Raw genomic sequence first — 17500 nt, forward strand, 5'->3', positions numbered from 1 at the left:
GTTCCTCACGTCCCTGTGGCGGGCCGCGTGCCTACCTGGGGAACGCGGGTGACAAGACAAACTCATATAGTCAATATTACCTGCTTTTGTCACAGCTCTGTCCTATTAGCCTGCGAGATGGGCATCCCGCGTTACGGGAGGAGTTTACACCGTTACACGTGCAGCTGGGCCTGTACGATCGCATCTGTCTTCATTAAAAGCCGAGCACCACTGGGGGAATAGGAAAATCAACATAGACAGCGCTGCTAATTTACGTATTCATCATTGTTGCTACGTGGGATGCTTTGTCGCCCCTCCGCAGTGGAGCTGCTCAAAATTCCACACTGAAAGCTGACTTTATCGGAAATGGTTTTATTTAAATATAAATATGTGTACAAAGATACAAGCAATGGTAGCTCATTTTTAGCAAATAAACTTCTTAATACATTAAAAGAATGAACAAGCAAAATGGCAATTAGTTGAGATAAAAATAACTAACAAACAAAAAAAGCATTCAATGATTGCTAAAGTATGCAAGAAAATCAGTCTCCAAATAAATCAACCAAGATAGATACATATTATATAAAGATATTTTACAATAGAGCAGCTTACACGCTGTACATTAAGGCTTATATAAAATATAAAAATAAAGACAAGCGATGATTTTTGCCTCCACTATCAAGTTTGACTTGTTCTCGTCAGGCTACCTGGTAACAAGCGTCAAATGGCAGTACAGGCATCATACACTGAAACATCCACAAGGTAGAATGCAACTGAGCCAGGTGCAGAAACAAACGTCTCAAACATGAAATGGACATGACTCTAAATGCGGAAGGTTTTCACTAGACACATCATTTGCATGCAACAGAGAGAAAACATGGGCTTAGGCCATTTGTACAGATATTTCCAGGGTAGTACTGTATCTTGTAAACATTTTGAGACCATTTGATTTCGATGTAAACCGTCCATCTGACGACTGCCTGCCGTGTTAACACCTGACGTGGCGTTCAGGTTTAGTTTGCGATTGCCACCTTGTTACTCACTTTTGATTGTTCTGATAATACCCGACTTTACCCTGCTCCACAATCACAAAACACTGTAGAAAACAGTACCAGGGTAAGGAATGCAGTACTGGGACCCCAACCCTGTAAAATGGCCACCATCTTTGGGTTTTTATGGACTTTTCATTTGCCACCTTGTTAAAACACGCAATTACCATAAAGTTCTTTATGGAAAGCCAGACTAAAATTCAACACTTTTTCATACATTGTGTTCCGGTTGTTTTCCAGGGTCCAGGTCAGGCCAACGTATTCCAAAATTGCGTCGGTTAATTTGTTTCTGTGGCTAGCACGGTCTTTAGTTGGTAATCGACACACAAATGTGCTTAGTATTCCTCTCGCATGCCAGCCAAAAACAGCAAAAGACAGATGGTAGATTGTTCACATCCTTTTTAAGATGTGAGAACTTCGCATTTAGCGTTGACGCCAAGTAAGGTTGAATGCAGCTTGGTCAAGTTTATCTGTTTTCTAGTCCAGCGATCGAGTATCTCCACATGTTTGCGTCACATGTGGTCAATCATGCAGAGATAAACTGGCGATGTATCACTCTTGATTTCGGAGTTTGACTTGAAAATCACAATCTGCTGAAATCTCCAGCTTTGTTTAGCATCAATAATGAGCCTTCCATTCGCCACGCCAACGACTCCTGGCGGCTTCTGCTTAATACTTGTCCAAAGTTGACAAAGTCTTTGTTCATGTTCGTTCTCCCACATGCGAATGTGGCCATGACGCAGTTAACTACTCATTGTTTCTGTTCTTTTGATTTCCAACACCCGCTTGTCTAATCAAACATGCGTCTGCATACGTTGTGAGGGTCGGCCGTAATCCGACTGTTGGGAGGACACTTGTGACGAGGCGTAAGAGAAGCGGGACGAGCTGGACACCTTGCTGGCCTCGTCCGATTGGTCGTATGCGTCCACTTTTTCATAAGAGGCTGGCTTGACGTAACTGGTGAAAGCGCGGCCGTAGGTTGCCGGCAGGTAAGCAGAGCCACTGTACACGGGGTCGGTGGGATAAATTGTGGCTGGTTGAGAGGGCTGCTGTTGGGCGACTTGTTGCTCGTACGTGGACTGCGTCAGTGTGTTGGTGGCATATCGGTGGGCGAAGTCGTAGACCCGTGGCTGGGTGCCATGTTGGCCGTACATTGGACTTGGCGAGGGCAGCTGCGATGGTGTGTAGACAGGCCGAGGGTTAGGAACGTACTCCGAGAAGCCACCACCTCGTATGTGACGATCTTCATGGCCACGCACGTTGTAGTAGCCGTTGGTGGGATCCTTGAGTGCATAGAGAGGTAAATGTCACTCGAGTACTTGACATAACTTTGAGACTGAAAATGAAAGGATGGATTCTTGCTATTTGGCAGTCTTTTTCAAGTGAGTGTTTACCTTGATGTCCGATCGCTCATCCTCCTCCTCTTCCAAGAGATCACTGTGTTCTGTGCGAGATGTCCCGGGAGACTCGCTACTATTTGGAGCCTGAGGGAAGACCACGCATATTTTGATGAATTAATCCAGCGAACAAGACCTCGCTTGGATAAGAACAAGACGACTCTGTTACATGATGAGATGTTCGCTATGAATGACATGACTGTTTCTGGAATGGATTGAAGGGCTTTTACCATTGGCTCTTTGACATCTTCCTCATCATCATTTCCGCGCGTGGCATTGTGATCACTGTGAACTATTTGAACTCTGATGTCACTCTTGGAGAGGCGGGTACATCTTTTGCCTGCAGGAAATTGAAAAAGTAACGGCTGTTAGAATCAATTTGAGCTGAAATAGCAGTGCAATTGTTTGATTTAGAAAAATTGGCGAGTGACCCTTCTGTCCCATACTGACCGTTGAGCTCACCTTTGCCTGTGTGCCTGCAGCAAATGGAGACCAGTGTGATGACGCAAATGAGCAGGACACAACCTCCACCGACTGATCCGCCAACAATTAACAACATAGGTGGGGCTTCTGTAATGACCGTAAAGGGAGCGAGGTTAGAGCAAAGTTTCTCAGGACCGCAAGGAAAAAGCTAGCAGAACGTACCAAGTGTGTCAGAAACATCTGTTACAAAGAACAAGATACTCCCAGTTAATTTGCTAATCCCTAAAATGCCAATGCCTATAGGATGCAACCTCAGTTAACCGTGACCACGATCGTCTGCTTGTGCGGGCAATCTGGCATCACACACCCTGGCTATTGTCTCTAATCTTGCTGAAGTAAAGGTAACAAGGCTTGACATGCAATGTAGCAATAGACAGTAATCTAATTAGAGATTCCAGGAGATACCAGTGCCTGTTTCTCTGGAGACCTCACTCTGCTGCAGTGATGTAAATGACTAAAGAAGACCTTATTTTTGGTGTCTGCAGCAACAAAGTCTTCCACTTGGCTACAACATTCCAATGTAATTTTCAGATCACTTTAATGGAATGCAGCCAGAGATGCTCGGTTTGAATCGGAGACAGTGATAGAGAATCTCAGTCCAACCTAAAACACATGACTCCATCTAATTGACTTTTGTCCCCAATCAATATCTATGTTATAAGAGCAAACATATTCATTAAAGCTAACCATCTGCTGATTAAATCATATCGATTAGGAGAGTATAATTAAGATAAGGAGACGCATGGGCTCTGATTTTACCTAATCTTTGCAGAAGGATTGAGAGTTTCATTATGTTGTCTACAAAGGGTTTTACGTTTTGATTGCCTTTGGTTGGTGAGTTAGCTAGCAGGTACATGGAAAATCTACACGACTAATTCTTATTGAAATTTTGTAAGTGCGGGGTGCTCGGTAAAGGGGAAAAAAAAGATTCCATCTTGTTAATGACCAGATTTATTTTTACTTTTTGCTGCATGACCCTTAACGGTACATCAGCAGATCCAGCGGAATTGGCGTGTCAGACCATCAACCTGATTTGTTGATCAAATGAGTCAAAGTGACATGTTTAGGATCATTAACTGGACAGGTTTGACGAATAGTCCATCCATCCATTTTTTGTACGGCTTAACCTCATTAGGGACAGTAACCTGCAACCTGTCCAGCTGACTGTGAGTGAGCAGCGGGCTACATCCTGAACTGGTTTTAAGTCCAAAAAAAAAGGAGTCTTCAATTAACATAAAAGAGGAGGGAGGGATTGAAGTTCCAAGAGAAAACCCACACAGGCATGTGGAGAACATAGAACGGCCACGCAAGAAGACCTCAGCCCGCTTTTGAACCCTTGTCCTCAGAACTGCGAGGTGGAAGTGTTAACACTTGTCCACAATGTTGCCTACTAATAATAATGGTACAATGATGATAATAATCATAATATAGCAGGTTAGATTTTTTTTATCACCATTCTTGTGCCTTTACCTTGTTCCTTGAGCATGACCAGGGCAGTGCCGGTGCCAAAGTTGTTCCAAGCAGTACAGTTGTAGCGCAGCTCAAAATCAGGTGCCAGAGTCTCGGAGAGCACCAGAGAGGACACAACTCCTTGGTCACTCGTCACCGTCTGGACTGAGTAGCGACCAGAGGAACCAGATGAAAGGGTGATGTCGCCAAAGGACCATACCTGTGGAAAGGAACAAGATCATGATATACAATCATGCTACTTCATCGGTGAGTAAAGAAAATACATGTACACCCTTTGATCTATTCATTCTGGCACCTAGATCGCTCTCTGTGTGTTACTATCTTTCGGCCGACCTCAAAAGCGCTACGAGGCTGACCCAGCTCGCGAACTTATGTTTTAGCACCCTCCCACGTACGCCCTGCAGGTGAGTCCTGTAGAGGGTGAACTAGCCACACTGAAGTGGGCCTCCTTTTTGCTGTCTGTAGCAGAGGGCAAGTAGAGCACCTTTCCCTCTCTCTCTTTCCGTCCTCTCGTCCTGCACCCTAATTATCCTCTCTCAGCCCAGCATACATTCCGTGGTTCAACAGGGTCAGCTGAGTGATGCCTCTCGGGCCGCTAATTGAATGCAGTTTGTCTGAAACCCGTAGGAAGCCCGTCTCCCACAGCTCCCCTGACTCCTTTTGCTTCATTTAATGCCAGTGCAATTACACTCCTGAATATGTGTGTATGTCTTTATTAGTGGGCTGAATATATCCTGGTGCAAAGGTGTGAAGGTGAGGTCAGGGGTAACGCTCTACCAAGTGATCGCTCGCATGTGGGTGGTGAAGTATGTATGTCACAAACGTGCGTGAATGATAAAGAGCGATAAGAGGTTCACTTACGATCTTATAAGGCGGCGGGGTGCTTCCCACCCTGCATTCCAACTTGCCCTTGGAGTGTTTCACTGCATGTTGTGTGGCTTCGGCTGTTATGATAGGAGGTCCTAGTGTGACGAGCAAAAATACAGAAATGAGAAAACATTCTGACGCACTAAATGGGCAAAATAATCCATCGGCGGCGGAAACACACCATTTACAGTGAGAGTGGCATCTCGTTCTGCAACTCCAATGCGAGGAACAATGGCCTTGCAGGTGTACGTCCCAGCCTCTGCTTGGGTAACAGACTTGAGCTGCAAGGTGTTGCTGTTACTTAGCACCTGGTGAGAGACAGAGAAGGCCAATGAGACTGGAGGATTTTCATTCTAGAGAAATGATACTGTGGTTCCTGTGAAGCCTTATTTGTACTGAGCAGTACAGATGTCGCTTTGTGTCGAAAGTTCGAAACCAAACTAACAAATTCACACTGTACAACTTCCGAGCGTCCTTTTGTCGTAGTGTAGTCTCTTAGATAAATATATGCCTTTGCACTTGCACTGCGATGAGTGCCGGAATATGAAAGTAGACCTTGTTCTTGTCTCTCACTTTGCTGTGAGACAAGGAAAGATCTCGGTGCTTGGAGGAGCAGGTGGATATGGCAGCTGATCACTGTCTCTTCATGTGCGTACTAATGAGAAATCGACAGACACTTCTTCGAGGCATCGAGTGTATTTGAACTGTCTCCTTGCATGCTAGTTTTTATTAAATTGCATCGCTCGTTCTTTTCTCAGAGATTTTCCGGTCTTGTCTATTAGATTGAACAATTTTCCCTTGATAGCCGCCTAAAGTGTGGAGCTCGAAACACATCAGTCTGTCTGTCAGTTGATTTAGAATGATGACTCGTGAACAAAAATACACATTTTCAATACTGCTATGGTTCATGTGTTTTTTGTTTGTTGTTTTCCCCTGGTGATGTAACACCATTTTGCTAATTAATGCAGCATCCTCCAAAAACACCTGCAGGTTAGATGCCAATCAAATAAGGGTTTACCATTCTAAACTAATATGTGGGAAACTGAACTGTAGTTCTTGTGCCTCTTGGAAACACATCTCATAAATTGCATCATCGAGTGACGACGGATGTCGGTGTAATTTGGTTGTCTTTTATCACAACATTTGAACACTCAAACCAAGGCTGAGTAGCTGCTTGGTAAGATTGTTGTCATTAAATTGTGAGGACACAACAAACCGTGGAATGGTGTGAGCGCGCCTCTGAAGCGGCTGCACTCACTCACTCCTTAGCTCATTGATCCTGTCATTCTATCAAGCTGTGCTTAATCCATTTACCTCCACTCAGGCCGCCCTCCCATTTCCACACAGTCCCCTCTCGCGCTCTCGCTCTCCACTTTTCTTTTTCAACACGCTTACAAAGTAACACAATTAATCCATTACTCTTGGCAATGTGGGGGGGACAGTGGTAGTGGGTGGATTAGAAAAAATGTCTGCTTTCTCCCTCCGAGGGGCCAAAAGTGTTTGCGCTCAGATGTGACGACGGCGCTCACGGCATCGCAAATCGTTTTTTACTCGGGGTATTATCACCTGCTTCTCTTCAGAAGTAGCATGGGTAGCGAGGAAAGACACTCCTGTGGGATAGTGCTGATGTGGCGCACTAAAATACTTTTTTACCAGGATGGTAATGTTCTTGTAGGAAACAGTTATTCAAATGCTGCTTGAGCTGCCTGATAAGCAGTGTATGTTTTATCTGTACCGGTTGACTGGCTGCTTCTTGGTCTGATTGAGTTAGTGCGATGACAGCCAGTCTGAGCACAGCAACGTTGTGTATATCTGTCAGTGGACAGACAGTTCTCTGCCAGAGGCGTTATCCCTCAGGGAGCATGGCGAGCGCAGCTTTTTGAAGAATGTGTAGAGAGAAAAGTGTGAGGGCGTCATGCCTGAAGGCCATGTGTGAATGTTTAACTCTGAAGGGACGATGATCGGTGGTGAAGTGTTGAATCTTCAAGATGGTTGTATATTGCCTTACCTCGCTTGAGCCTTGTTTGGTCCAAGCCAGGGTCAGGGGAGGGTTTCCAGTCCATGTGCAAGTGAATGCTGCATCCATCCCGATATCCACCGTCATTGGTTTTGGCCCCGACAGCAATCTGGGGCCAACTGTGAGGATACAGACCGTTAGAATCAATATGTTTATCGCTTAACACACATGCCTCAAGGCTACAATTTAACAGCTTTGTTTACGGTCACAGAGTTCGACTTACACTGAACATCAACCAGGGTGCTAACATTGGTGCTGCCCACAGAGTTGGACACGGCACACGAGACCGGATCTGTGAAGTAGGAATAGTCCACGGTCACCTCCAGACTGTCGCCATTCGCCTCAGAGATGGGGACTCCTCCTTTAGACCACCTGGGACGGATGAATAATCACATTATGCAGTCAGATTATTACTTCGGGGAAGGTACTTAGCCATGCATATCAAAGTGGCTATTAGCTCATTCATAGCGTGTGCCAATCATAATCAAATGCTGCCAATCAAGCGGCTCATTCAAGCAAATTATTCAAACACTTGCACTTTTTCGCTTCTTAGGGTAATGTGCTTTTCAGCATGTATTACCAGCCGAGACAATACATACTCTTCAATTTGCTCAATTTAAAATGATTTAAAAAGAAGGTGCGTCTACCTGTAGCCGATAATTTCCGGATTGGCTGAAGCAGTGCACATGAAGAGAACCTTGGCACCTTCGGTGACTGTCTGAGGCTGGACTGACAAAACCACAGATGGAGGATCTGCAGGATGTGACGCAAAAAATTAGCAGGTGCAATATTGACATGACTGCTTGTCATTGTCATTGGCGGATGAGTGCATGTATGTGACTCACGTTGGACATTGATCGTGATGGATGTCTGTCTTCCAGCAGGGGCAGCTGGGTTGAGAACCCTGCAGGTGTAGGTGCGGCCGGAGTCGCTGTCCTCTGGGATGATTGGAAGCATACTGACAGCTGCCTCCCTCTTCTCATCTTCCATCAGTGTCTGCAACGATACACAGAAGCTGTTAGGTTCAGCTGGACGACATAGGTACAGCATCTATATGTCATCTTATTTTTTAGTTTTATACGTATGCCAGTAACGCCATTTTAATTTCAAATTCTTTGGCACTGACGCTGAAATGGATTAGTATATTTTACGATGCAGCATGGGGATTTTTTGCTGTTCCTACATTTCTGAGAGCGTTTGCCGTCAGCGCCTTGTTTGTCATCGTCTTTTAAATCTATTTACTGCTCACAGAAATCAATACGCCTAAGTGAGGCAAGGTGTAGATTCTGAGGGTAATGTATGCTGCTCACTCGCTTTCACACAGAAAACCCCCACATAGTGTAATGGCCAAATTGCTTGTGAGTCTGTTTTGGGGTGGTGACAATATGAGCCAGAAGTGTCACATCTTCCGGAAAAAAAAAAAAGACAGGCTGGGCATTTTCTCCTGGACACCAAACTCAATGGAGCGACTCTTTCTCTTCCTCAGCAAGAAACACACTTTTATTTATTTATTTATTTATTTTTTATGAGATCAAATCGCACGAGACCCCTTTCATAGCAGTTGGAATATTTCCTTGTTTCTTTCTTATATGCACCCCCCTCTCTTCTTCCCCTGCCCTCCCCTCTCACTCCAAGCGCTCGCCTCCTTAAATGTGGTGTTTAGCGTCGTTTAGCGTGGTCAGAGAGCATGAAAAATGTGACACTTTCCCAGCCGTGGCTGACTCACGCTCCGCCGCACCCCCATTGTGCTTCGGCATTGTTGTGTTGGTGATTCGCTCTTTGCAGAAACTCTACTGTATGAAACCCTCATGCCTGTCTGAGCTTTGGCATGCTCCAGTTATGCTGTAGTGTCACTGCATTAGCAGAAGGGAGGGGGGGGGGGGAGCAAGGGGGTTAGTGGGAGTATAAGGGGGAGCAGGCGGAGTGGAGAGGAGTGAGGGAAAATGGGAGGGGGACTGCAGAGAGCGAGTTGAGCGAACCTTATGAGAAAAGGGGTGGTGATTGAAATCTATATAGGAAAACTGTAAGGGGAAGAAGCGGAGTCTATTTGAGTTATTGCTTGTTTATACCATCATGGGTCATCTCATTTAGAATGAAAATGATGGCGATAGCTTGCTAATTGCATGTACCTTGGAGTAAATGGCTGTGTCCATGACTTCTCCATCTCTGTACCAGGTGATTTCTGCGGCAGGTTTGGCGCCATAGGATCTGCAGGTGAGGTTGTGGGACGTGTGGGCTTTAAGACGCACGACAGGGCCTCCCTCCACTAAAGGGTCTGAAGGAGGGACTGTAAAGCAAGAACAAACACATCGCTCAATACAAAAGATAAAATTAACTGACTTTGTTCATTTGCTTTTGCGATTGACTGGTGACCAGTCCAGGGTGTCGTAAAAGAAGAATCCAAGAAAATGGATAGATGAGTAAACAAACTTGAACAACAACAATAAAAACATTGTTACAGAATGTGAATACTCTACTAATTAGGGAGTAGTATTTTCTTAAAAAAAACTAATCATTTCTAATCCAACTCTAATGGATGTCATTATTAAAAGAAGCAAAAGAAGTATCCTCTTCTGACTGTGTCTGTTTAACACTGTATCATTGATGAAAAGTCCTCAAGTGAGGACATCTGAGGAGAAAATAACACACTTCACAGTCTTTATTTCCTTTTCAGAGCCGAGCATTATTGTCGCAATCGCTCCCACTGTTTCTGAGCGATGTTTGGGCTGAATTGCTTATTTGTTCATTTATTTGCATGGTTTCTCACACGGCACTGGCAAGCCAAGCGTGCCACCACTGACGAGGGCGTCCATTTCCCGGACCAATAAGGAGCGGCGTGAATGTAGGGTTTGTGTTGGCCTTTTTCGCTCCATCCTCCGAACCAATTTCACTGTGTGTGTCTGAATTGTCAGAGGTCCTTCCGTTGCTGCCGCGTGGACACTAATGGAATCCGAGTGCTAGGTGATTTTAATTTCCATGCCGATTCCCCTGACTGCACTCCAGACGTTGACTCCGGATTGCTTTGGCACGCAGGCAACTGCACGCAAATACATATGCGCTAGGAAAAAAAGTCCCCCCACACTTTCTTTAGCTCTTGTTTTGAATGCATATAAACATTTAGCCTGAGAAGGCCTCCTTCTCATTTATGTCTATGAAAGACCACAATTTCCCATCAACCATGAGTATCCATCAATTACGGCGCACTTTATGAACTGCACTTTAAAAAAGTTCTAGGACTGGTGTAATAAATGATGCAGAATATTTCAAACCCATACAACTTAATTTAGGGCTTTATTTTCATGACCAGTCGTATGCCGCAAGGCTCAGTTTAAATCTGCGCAGGGGCAGGTTAGACTAAGTTTGGGTATTTTCACAGGCCCATGTTTGCGGGCGCAGTGAGGCAAAAATGGCATTTTGGGCCATTGAGGACGTGAACATAGCCGACTTGATTTGCCACGAATCAAACGGGCAAACAGACCTCCGCGGGCGGATTATGTCAAGTTGGCCAGGGAGCTCACAGATCTGTGGAACGGGCACCTGGAGCCACCTTCCACCCCGATTTTGTGTGTCCGTTTGTGAGTTTGGGCTGGATAACTCGTGGCTGCTTCATTGTGACAATATGCCTGCTCACAAGGCCCTGAGGAGAGGTGGCTGTTGACATATATTCCCGATTGGAGACTATTAACCAATTGGAATGTACAACATATGTTCCGCTACTAAAATAGATATCCATCCATCAATAAAAAATATATCTTTCTTCCAATCTATCAAATAGCCCAGAATCAAATGATGACCGTGACTACGGAGCTGCTGACGATCCCGGGAGAATCCTTCCAAGTGCATGGCAAAGAATGTTTGGTAAGTGTGTTGGGCTCCAGAGGGATTATTTTAAAACTTGTAGTTTGAATTTGAAATACATCTTTTGTGACATTACTCCCGCAACTTTTCTGACACGCCTTTTAAGTCCAGATGTTCTTGTCTGCATTTTATGAGCTTGACTTGACAAACAAACATATGGTTGTTTGTTTTTGAACAGATTTACAGTGTGAAAGAAAAGAAATTGCAATTTTATTACAATGGAAAAAACTATAGCGAAATTGAGTCACAAATGAAGAAAAGCGATTACTACATCTAAAGACATTTTGGCTTTTATTTTAGTTTAAAATTAGAAGTAACAGTTCAAGATGAAACTGACAATTTATTAACAAACGTGAATCAAGGATGTATACGTTCTGTCGGTATAAGACAACACCCGTAAATCTCAGTTGCCAACAACTGTAAGTAAACAAGTCTGGATGCTTACGTGTCAAATAAGTTTGGATAAAAGTAGGCTTGCTTTAATGGACAAAATTTACCCATCATGATGAAGTGACAAGATTGTAGCTTCTGACTTGCTTCTTTTCTAAGCTTGCTTTGCTAAAGTGGATGTATGAAAAGTGACATTCCGTCAAATGCCACCAGATGCCAGCAGTGCTTTTCTCATTCCCACAAGACCTGTATACCCCCCATACCCACCCACCCAATAGACACACACACTCATGTATCCCCCCCCCCCATCCTCCTCACCCCTCCATTTCTGCGTGAAGAAGTGGATCACTCACATCGCGTTAATGTAAAAACTGCCTTGCGGTTGACAAATGTTGTGGCTCACCGTAAAATGTGCTAACTATGCAGACCTTGACTTTCAAGTGACTACTCCAGTCATTTGTGATTCCTGCAATCACATTAGCCAAGACGTCCACAGTCTTGAGAGTGTTTACTTCTTTTCTTTTTTTTTTTTTCCTTCCCCCATCAGGCTTTCTTGGCTGAGCGTTAGTAGAATTATAGGCGCAGCATTTCATTTCCATCAAGAAATTAGATTTATCACTGAGAGGTTATTGCTGAGTGGTGATAAGGAATCATTTTATTAATTGTAAAGCCTTTAAAGGGGTCAGTGATATTGTGTACAATGCAATACAGATTTGTCTGCCTGCCGGTGTTCTGAATGGGATAATTACGCATTGTGCATGACTTCCTTTTTCATAATGCCCGTCTTTCTACTTGTGTCTCGTATGATGTGTTGGGACTGTTCCCAAGCTGTGGCAGTCTGAGCTGCGTATCTTACCTAGGACAGTGAGCTTGGCACGGTGGGAGCGCAGGCCCGCCTGTGTCGCCTGACACTCGTACACGGCATCATCCACCAGCTCTGCCGAATCGATCAGCAAGCTGTGCTCGCCTGATAGCGGGTCGCCCATTAAGGAGTAACGCGTCCAGCCTGCGTGAAGCCAGCACACACAACAGTCAGCCACAAACCAAGCAACAATAAACACATAATGACACAACGATGGAGCCTATTTGGACAAAGCGCTAAGAAATGTGGAAAAGCTGTTTAAGTCACAAATGAACGCAGGCGGCGCCTCGGTAGGATTGAGCCATTGTGAGTGTGTGGAGCGCAGCGTGCGGCGGGAAATGAAAGGCGTGAGGAGTCTGTCCTTGAAGCACAGACACAATAAAGATGGTGGCAGGGCCTCTGGGGCCAAGAGGCAGTCCCTCCGCCTTCAAATGTCAGGGTGAAAACTTTAAAAAACTAAATTGCTAATCACGTTACGTGTGTGCAGCACTCGCCGACCTTTCACCATTCAATCTTGTAAAACCTAAATGGCTAAGGAAGAGAACCTTGGTCCTGCCATTGATCGGGGTAAGACTCACCCAAAGATTATCTCCCGGTACTTGTACTAAGGCCAGCTACACACACAAGGATGCGTTAGAATCTTTAAGGATTTTTTTATGGCAGAATCCACACACGAAGATAATAAATCTGACATTTAACAGTATTGGTCATATTGTTTGCGGTGGTCCTCAGATAACCACAACACAGCTCACCACACAAATAAAGATTCTCTTCCACCCCCAGTCCGACATGGGTGACCTCTTGCATGATGACACTTGTATTACTTTTTGTTTTTTTGGCCGGTGCTTCCTGATTCGTCACCCGGAGAGATTCTTTGATTGGGCACACACATTCCATCACATCACACTCTGCAGAGTCAATTAGCACAGGTTGGCTTGGTTGGTTGTCAATATTGAACACGTTATCTAAAATTGTCAGCCCGACTGATTTTGAGCTCCTCGTAAGAGAACCGCAAGTTGTGCAAAAATTCCTACTGAAAAACTGTACCGAATTTTAATGTTTAGAGAAAGTCAGAGTAAGCTCATACCTGGTAGGTCTCTCTCTCCACCCAAAGCCAGTCCATCTTTGGTCCACTGTACCATCCCCCGGTATCCCACAATGACGCATGGTAGCGTCACGGACTGCCCAGACACCACCACCTGGTCCTGAGGCTGCTGCGAGAAGTAGGCTGCTCGGGTGGCGGCTGCAAGGACAGAAGGAGAAACATGTTGTGAATCTGACAAGAATTGACATTTTCAGGGCAAATCATGTAGAAAGCGCACCCACTGCCCCGCATCTCGTGAACGGCAGCAGGTGTTTAGGGTTAGGATCGTGAAAGTAGCACTGTAAAGAATGCGGGGAATGGCTCAATAAACTGACATTCTAAAGAGATGGATGAGACTGACTTGTGTGAACATTTAATATTTTCCCCCTATAAATATCCTTTCCCAGAAGAAGAGTCAGCATTGGCTCATAACTTATTTAACTCTTTTCCAAGTCCATATGCCTGTATGCTTACTGGCACGAAGCACTTTCAGCGGAAACGGAAATAAAATCTACCACTCTTTCGGTGTACTTTTAGTAAAAATGGATGTTAAACAATTAAAACAGCACCAAAGGTCCCCAGGGGCCCGTTTTGTTTGAGGTTCTTCAAATTCAGCAGAGACACCTGCCGCCGTTGTGCTGCCGTGTTGAAGTGCGCTACACACACTCAGCGGATCGGTTGGCTGGCCTTCAGACACACACCCGCACACAAAAGCACACACACGGAGAGACACAACAGCAATAAGGTTTCCAAATGTTTGTGGCAGTATGATAAAGATTGAGTATTACAAACCCTATACGGGCAGGGGAAGATGGCAACACTCCAGAGGTAACTAATCCGTAGGCGGGGAAAGAGACAGTTGGTTGGTTATCTAAGTGGGCTCTCTGTGTGAGTCGGGAGACTTTAAAAAAAAGAAAAACTCATTCTCCTTCTCTCTTTCATTGTTGCTCAATGGAGAATGGAAGGAAAAGGGGGGCTGGGGGAGATAAAGAGGCCTCTATTCAGGCTGGGCTAAGTCCCCCTTCCACCCCAACCCTTCCTGAACTGCTTCTCTTGGTTGGGACTGCTTAAACAGACAGGGTTACCCCCCCACACCCCCACTCCGCCATCACAAGTAAAGAAAGCTGCTGAAAGGAGGGCAACATACGGCAACCAGAGACACGCTATTGTCCTCTTGTCCCACTCTTTTAATAGGCCTCTTCATTCTCAATCAATCCTGCTAAATGCAAGTTTAATAGCTTTTCAATAGCAACCCCCCCCCAACCCCTCAAGGAGGGTGGTGGGGATTTTTGCTTACGCTCTCACCCTCTTTTTTTTGTGCTCTCCCCCTCTTTCTTGCGCCATTCTCTCTTTGAGTTTGAATGGGGCTGCTTGTTGGCAGTGTTTATTCCGCACTCAATTATCCACTTCATCTCAGGGAGGGCCTGTGGACTGAACCCTGTCCCTCTCCCTCCCACTGCCTCTGCCACCCAGCAGCATAATTAAAGCAAAACTCAATCTCAACCAAGCTTCTTGTTTTTTTTTTTTTTTTTTTGCATTCCTATGAACAAATGTTTCAACGGGTATCAAGATAGCCAATGTGTATCGTACCGGATTTTACACACCATTCTTTCAGTGTACGAATCTCCGTGGAACAGTATTATACGCTTTAGTGTTGGGGTGGAGTCACTGTAGACATCTGAGTGGTTGAACTGTTGTTTCTGCACAACAACAGACATGCAATGGTAAGATTACAAAATGTAATTAAAAACCTTTGCCTTGTTTATGGATTAATGTCATGTCCCACAGTGAAAACCAGATCAGGGTTTACCCTTCCAAAATAGAGATGAACAGTACCCAGTGGCTTCGATTGTATGCTGACCATTGTACCAAATGCTGATGATTGAATAGGTTAATTTAGAATAATTTAATTTCAATTTTTTTTTATACGTAATACTGTGTAGTTCTGGTCACACGGTGTATTGGAGAAGCACAAATGGTTTTTTTTCACAAGTCTCAAGATGAAGAATTTTTTAAAAACAATCACAACTGTCATTCCCATCTAAACGTTGTGTTGTGAAACACGAAACATTCATTTGTGAATGTCGAAATACATTGTCATACACTGCCAAACATTGAATTAGGAAACTGAGTTCTCTGAAGCCATTTTTTTAACTGGGGTGTATGCCACAGAAGAGGCGGGACTTCCGGCCAAACAAACTGAGTTGTACAAATGACAACGTTTCACGTTAGTCACGATATTGCTAAAAATAGGACACAATTCCAAAAGTACCAACAAACAATGAGTAGTTATGCTCGACATTGCTGTGTGCTATTATGTCAGGTTTCAGCTAAATTCAATAGTACATATATTTTTTTTTTTATTTCCCTCAGATGAGGAGACTCGACGACAGTCGATCGTCCCCACCTGGAGGGACAATTTTGAAATTTCATGCAACACCAGCGTTTGTAGCCAGCATGTTTTAAAAAGAAGACATGCGGGAGCCCACATCAGAGACAGGATGGTGGTTTTTTAAATAGAAGAGCCGTCCCTGTGTTGTTTGAGTGGAGCAATTATTCTCGCTCGAAAAGAACAGCGCAGACACACCTGACCATGACGATGTCTTAACGGACCACGACTACGTCGTGTGTCCGTAGTTGGCTGTTGTTGAAAAAAAAAATGCAACTCGACGGGAGGAAACGCGTGCTCAATTAACTTCATAATTGTGAATACAATTACATACTGGCATCTTTAATTATTTGTCCTTCTTTGACGATGATGTGCAGGAATTGGCTTGAATTATTTGACTTACCTCAATCAAAGAAAAAGGAGGCAAATCAAGAACACAGGCATTTCGCTTGTATTTAGATGGGTCGTATATGGAGTGGCTACGTCATTTTAGCCGGGGGTCCGTGACATATTCCCCATTCAGTTCAGTTCACCGGGCAATCATGTGTTGTAGCTCCACCCTACACAAGCGAACTATACCTGAAAGATTGTTGACTAGTGGCACAATGTGATCTAGTGGAGCCATTTTCAAAGGATTTACTAAACCAATGTGTTCTGAGTTGAACCAAAACTGAACTGCTTGATAGCATAAAGCCTTAATGTGCCGCTGATGTAGCGTTAACCATCTGACTCATAGAGTATGTTCCAAAAAGCTCACCCAAGAAGTAAAAATGTGAAATTGGTGCACTAGTGTAATGTGAGTATGCATCATTCTTCCAAAAGTGTTGGAATCGCCTCGTGAGCGGCAGGTAGGCTGCATGTGTGTGAATCAAAAGAGGCCAATTTGAGCACGCCAGCGAGTCTTTAGCGCTCAGGCTATTAGATGCCAAGTAAGGACCGACATTTTCCTTCAAAAAGTGTTACTTTACACTCTTGGCTGTCGAAAATTCTACATTCATGAAGTAATGAGCAGTTTCATAATCCTCCCCCGGCAGAAGCAGATTGAGATTTTTCTTTTTGTGCAAGCAAATAGGAGGGGGCAAAAAAAAAAATGATTGCAATTAGGTATCTTGCCCAGTGTATCTAACTGTTTACAATGGGTAATAATTCACTTCATTGGCTGATTGTTTAAACGGATTACATGCTGTGAAGTGTTTGTCTATAACACACCCACACACAATTTCGTATGCTCACATTTAGCAATTAATGCTTCATATGGAGCCATACAAAAATAGAATGACGACTGTGTGCTATAGCGAATGATTCGCAGCTCTCCAGATCCCTTATTGAAAAGACTCTACAGAACATCTCGACTGGCTAATGACTCATGCCAGATTCCTTTAATTCCTCGTTGCCAAATTAGACAATTCTTTGACGGTGTATTAGCAGCTTAATTACATGAATACGTTCCTGATGGGGAACGAGGGAGGAACAGAGGCACACAAAGGGAACGGTGGAAGGGGTATGAAGATTCTCTCTCTCACACACACACACACACACACCCCTACGCATTCAATTCGGAGACACACACTTCTCACCAGTCTTAAAATGAGGAGCTTTGCTATTGGCTGCAATTGAATCAAATCGAAATGAAAATGATGAAAATACAAACGTGA

At 44.3% G+C, this 17500-nt stretch overlaps 1 protein-coding gene across 2 annotated transcripts in view; it reads right to left on the reverse strand.

Moving 5' to 3' along the window:
- Positions 1 to 346: 346 nt before the first annotated feature.
- The window catches only part of kirrel2 (kirre like nephrin family adhesion molecule 2), a 37139-nt gene continuing 19985 nt past the window's right edge, over positions 347 to 17500 (reverse strand). The window contains exons 2-15 of one of the 2 annotated variants that reach the window (XM_088307330.1): positions 13460 to 13615; positions 12367 to 12516; positions 9392 to 9549; positions 8108 to 8258; positions 7910 to 8015; positions 7486 to 7634; positions 7254 to 7381; positions 5427 to 5553; positions 5240 to 5340; positions 4379 to 4577; positions 2888 to 2995; positions 2656 to 2765; positions 2423 to 2512; positions 347 to 2311 (exon numbers count right to left, since the gene is read on the reverse strand). In XM_088307330.1, the coding sequence (XP_088163456.1) occupies positions 1823 to 2311; positions 2423 to 2512; positions 2656 to 2765; positions 2888 to 2995; positions 4379 to 4577; positions 5240 to 5340; positions 5427 to 5553; positions 7254 to 7381; positions 7486 to 7634; positions 7910 to 8015; positions 8108 to 8258; positions 9392 to 9549; positions 12367 to 12516; positions 13460 to 13615 (2222 nt within the window). In that variant the 3' untranslated portion in view covers positions 347 to 1822. Of the gene's footprint in view, positions 2312 to 2422; positions 2513 to 2655; positions 2766 to 2875; positions 2996 to 4378; positions 4578 to 5239; positions 5341 to 5426; positions 5554 to 7253; positions 7382 to 7485; positions 7635 to 7909; positions 8016 to 8107; positions 8259 to 9391; positions 9550 to 12366; positions 12517 to 13459; positions 13616 to 17500 lie in introns of both variants that reach the window. The other variant, XM_088307329.1, reaches the window with a different exon arrangement.

Source organism: Idiotropiscis lumnitzeri, chromosome 10, assembly GCF_059441095.1.
Source record: "Idiotropiscis lumnitzeri isolate Australia: NSW breed Sydney's pygmy pipehorse chromosome 10, RoL_Ilum_1.0, whole genome shotgun sequence".
Taxonomy (NCBI): Eukaryota; Metazoa; Chordata; class Actinopteri; order Syngnathiformes; family Syngnathidae; genus Idiotropiscis; species Idiotropiscis lumnitzeri.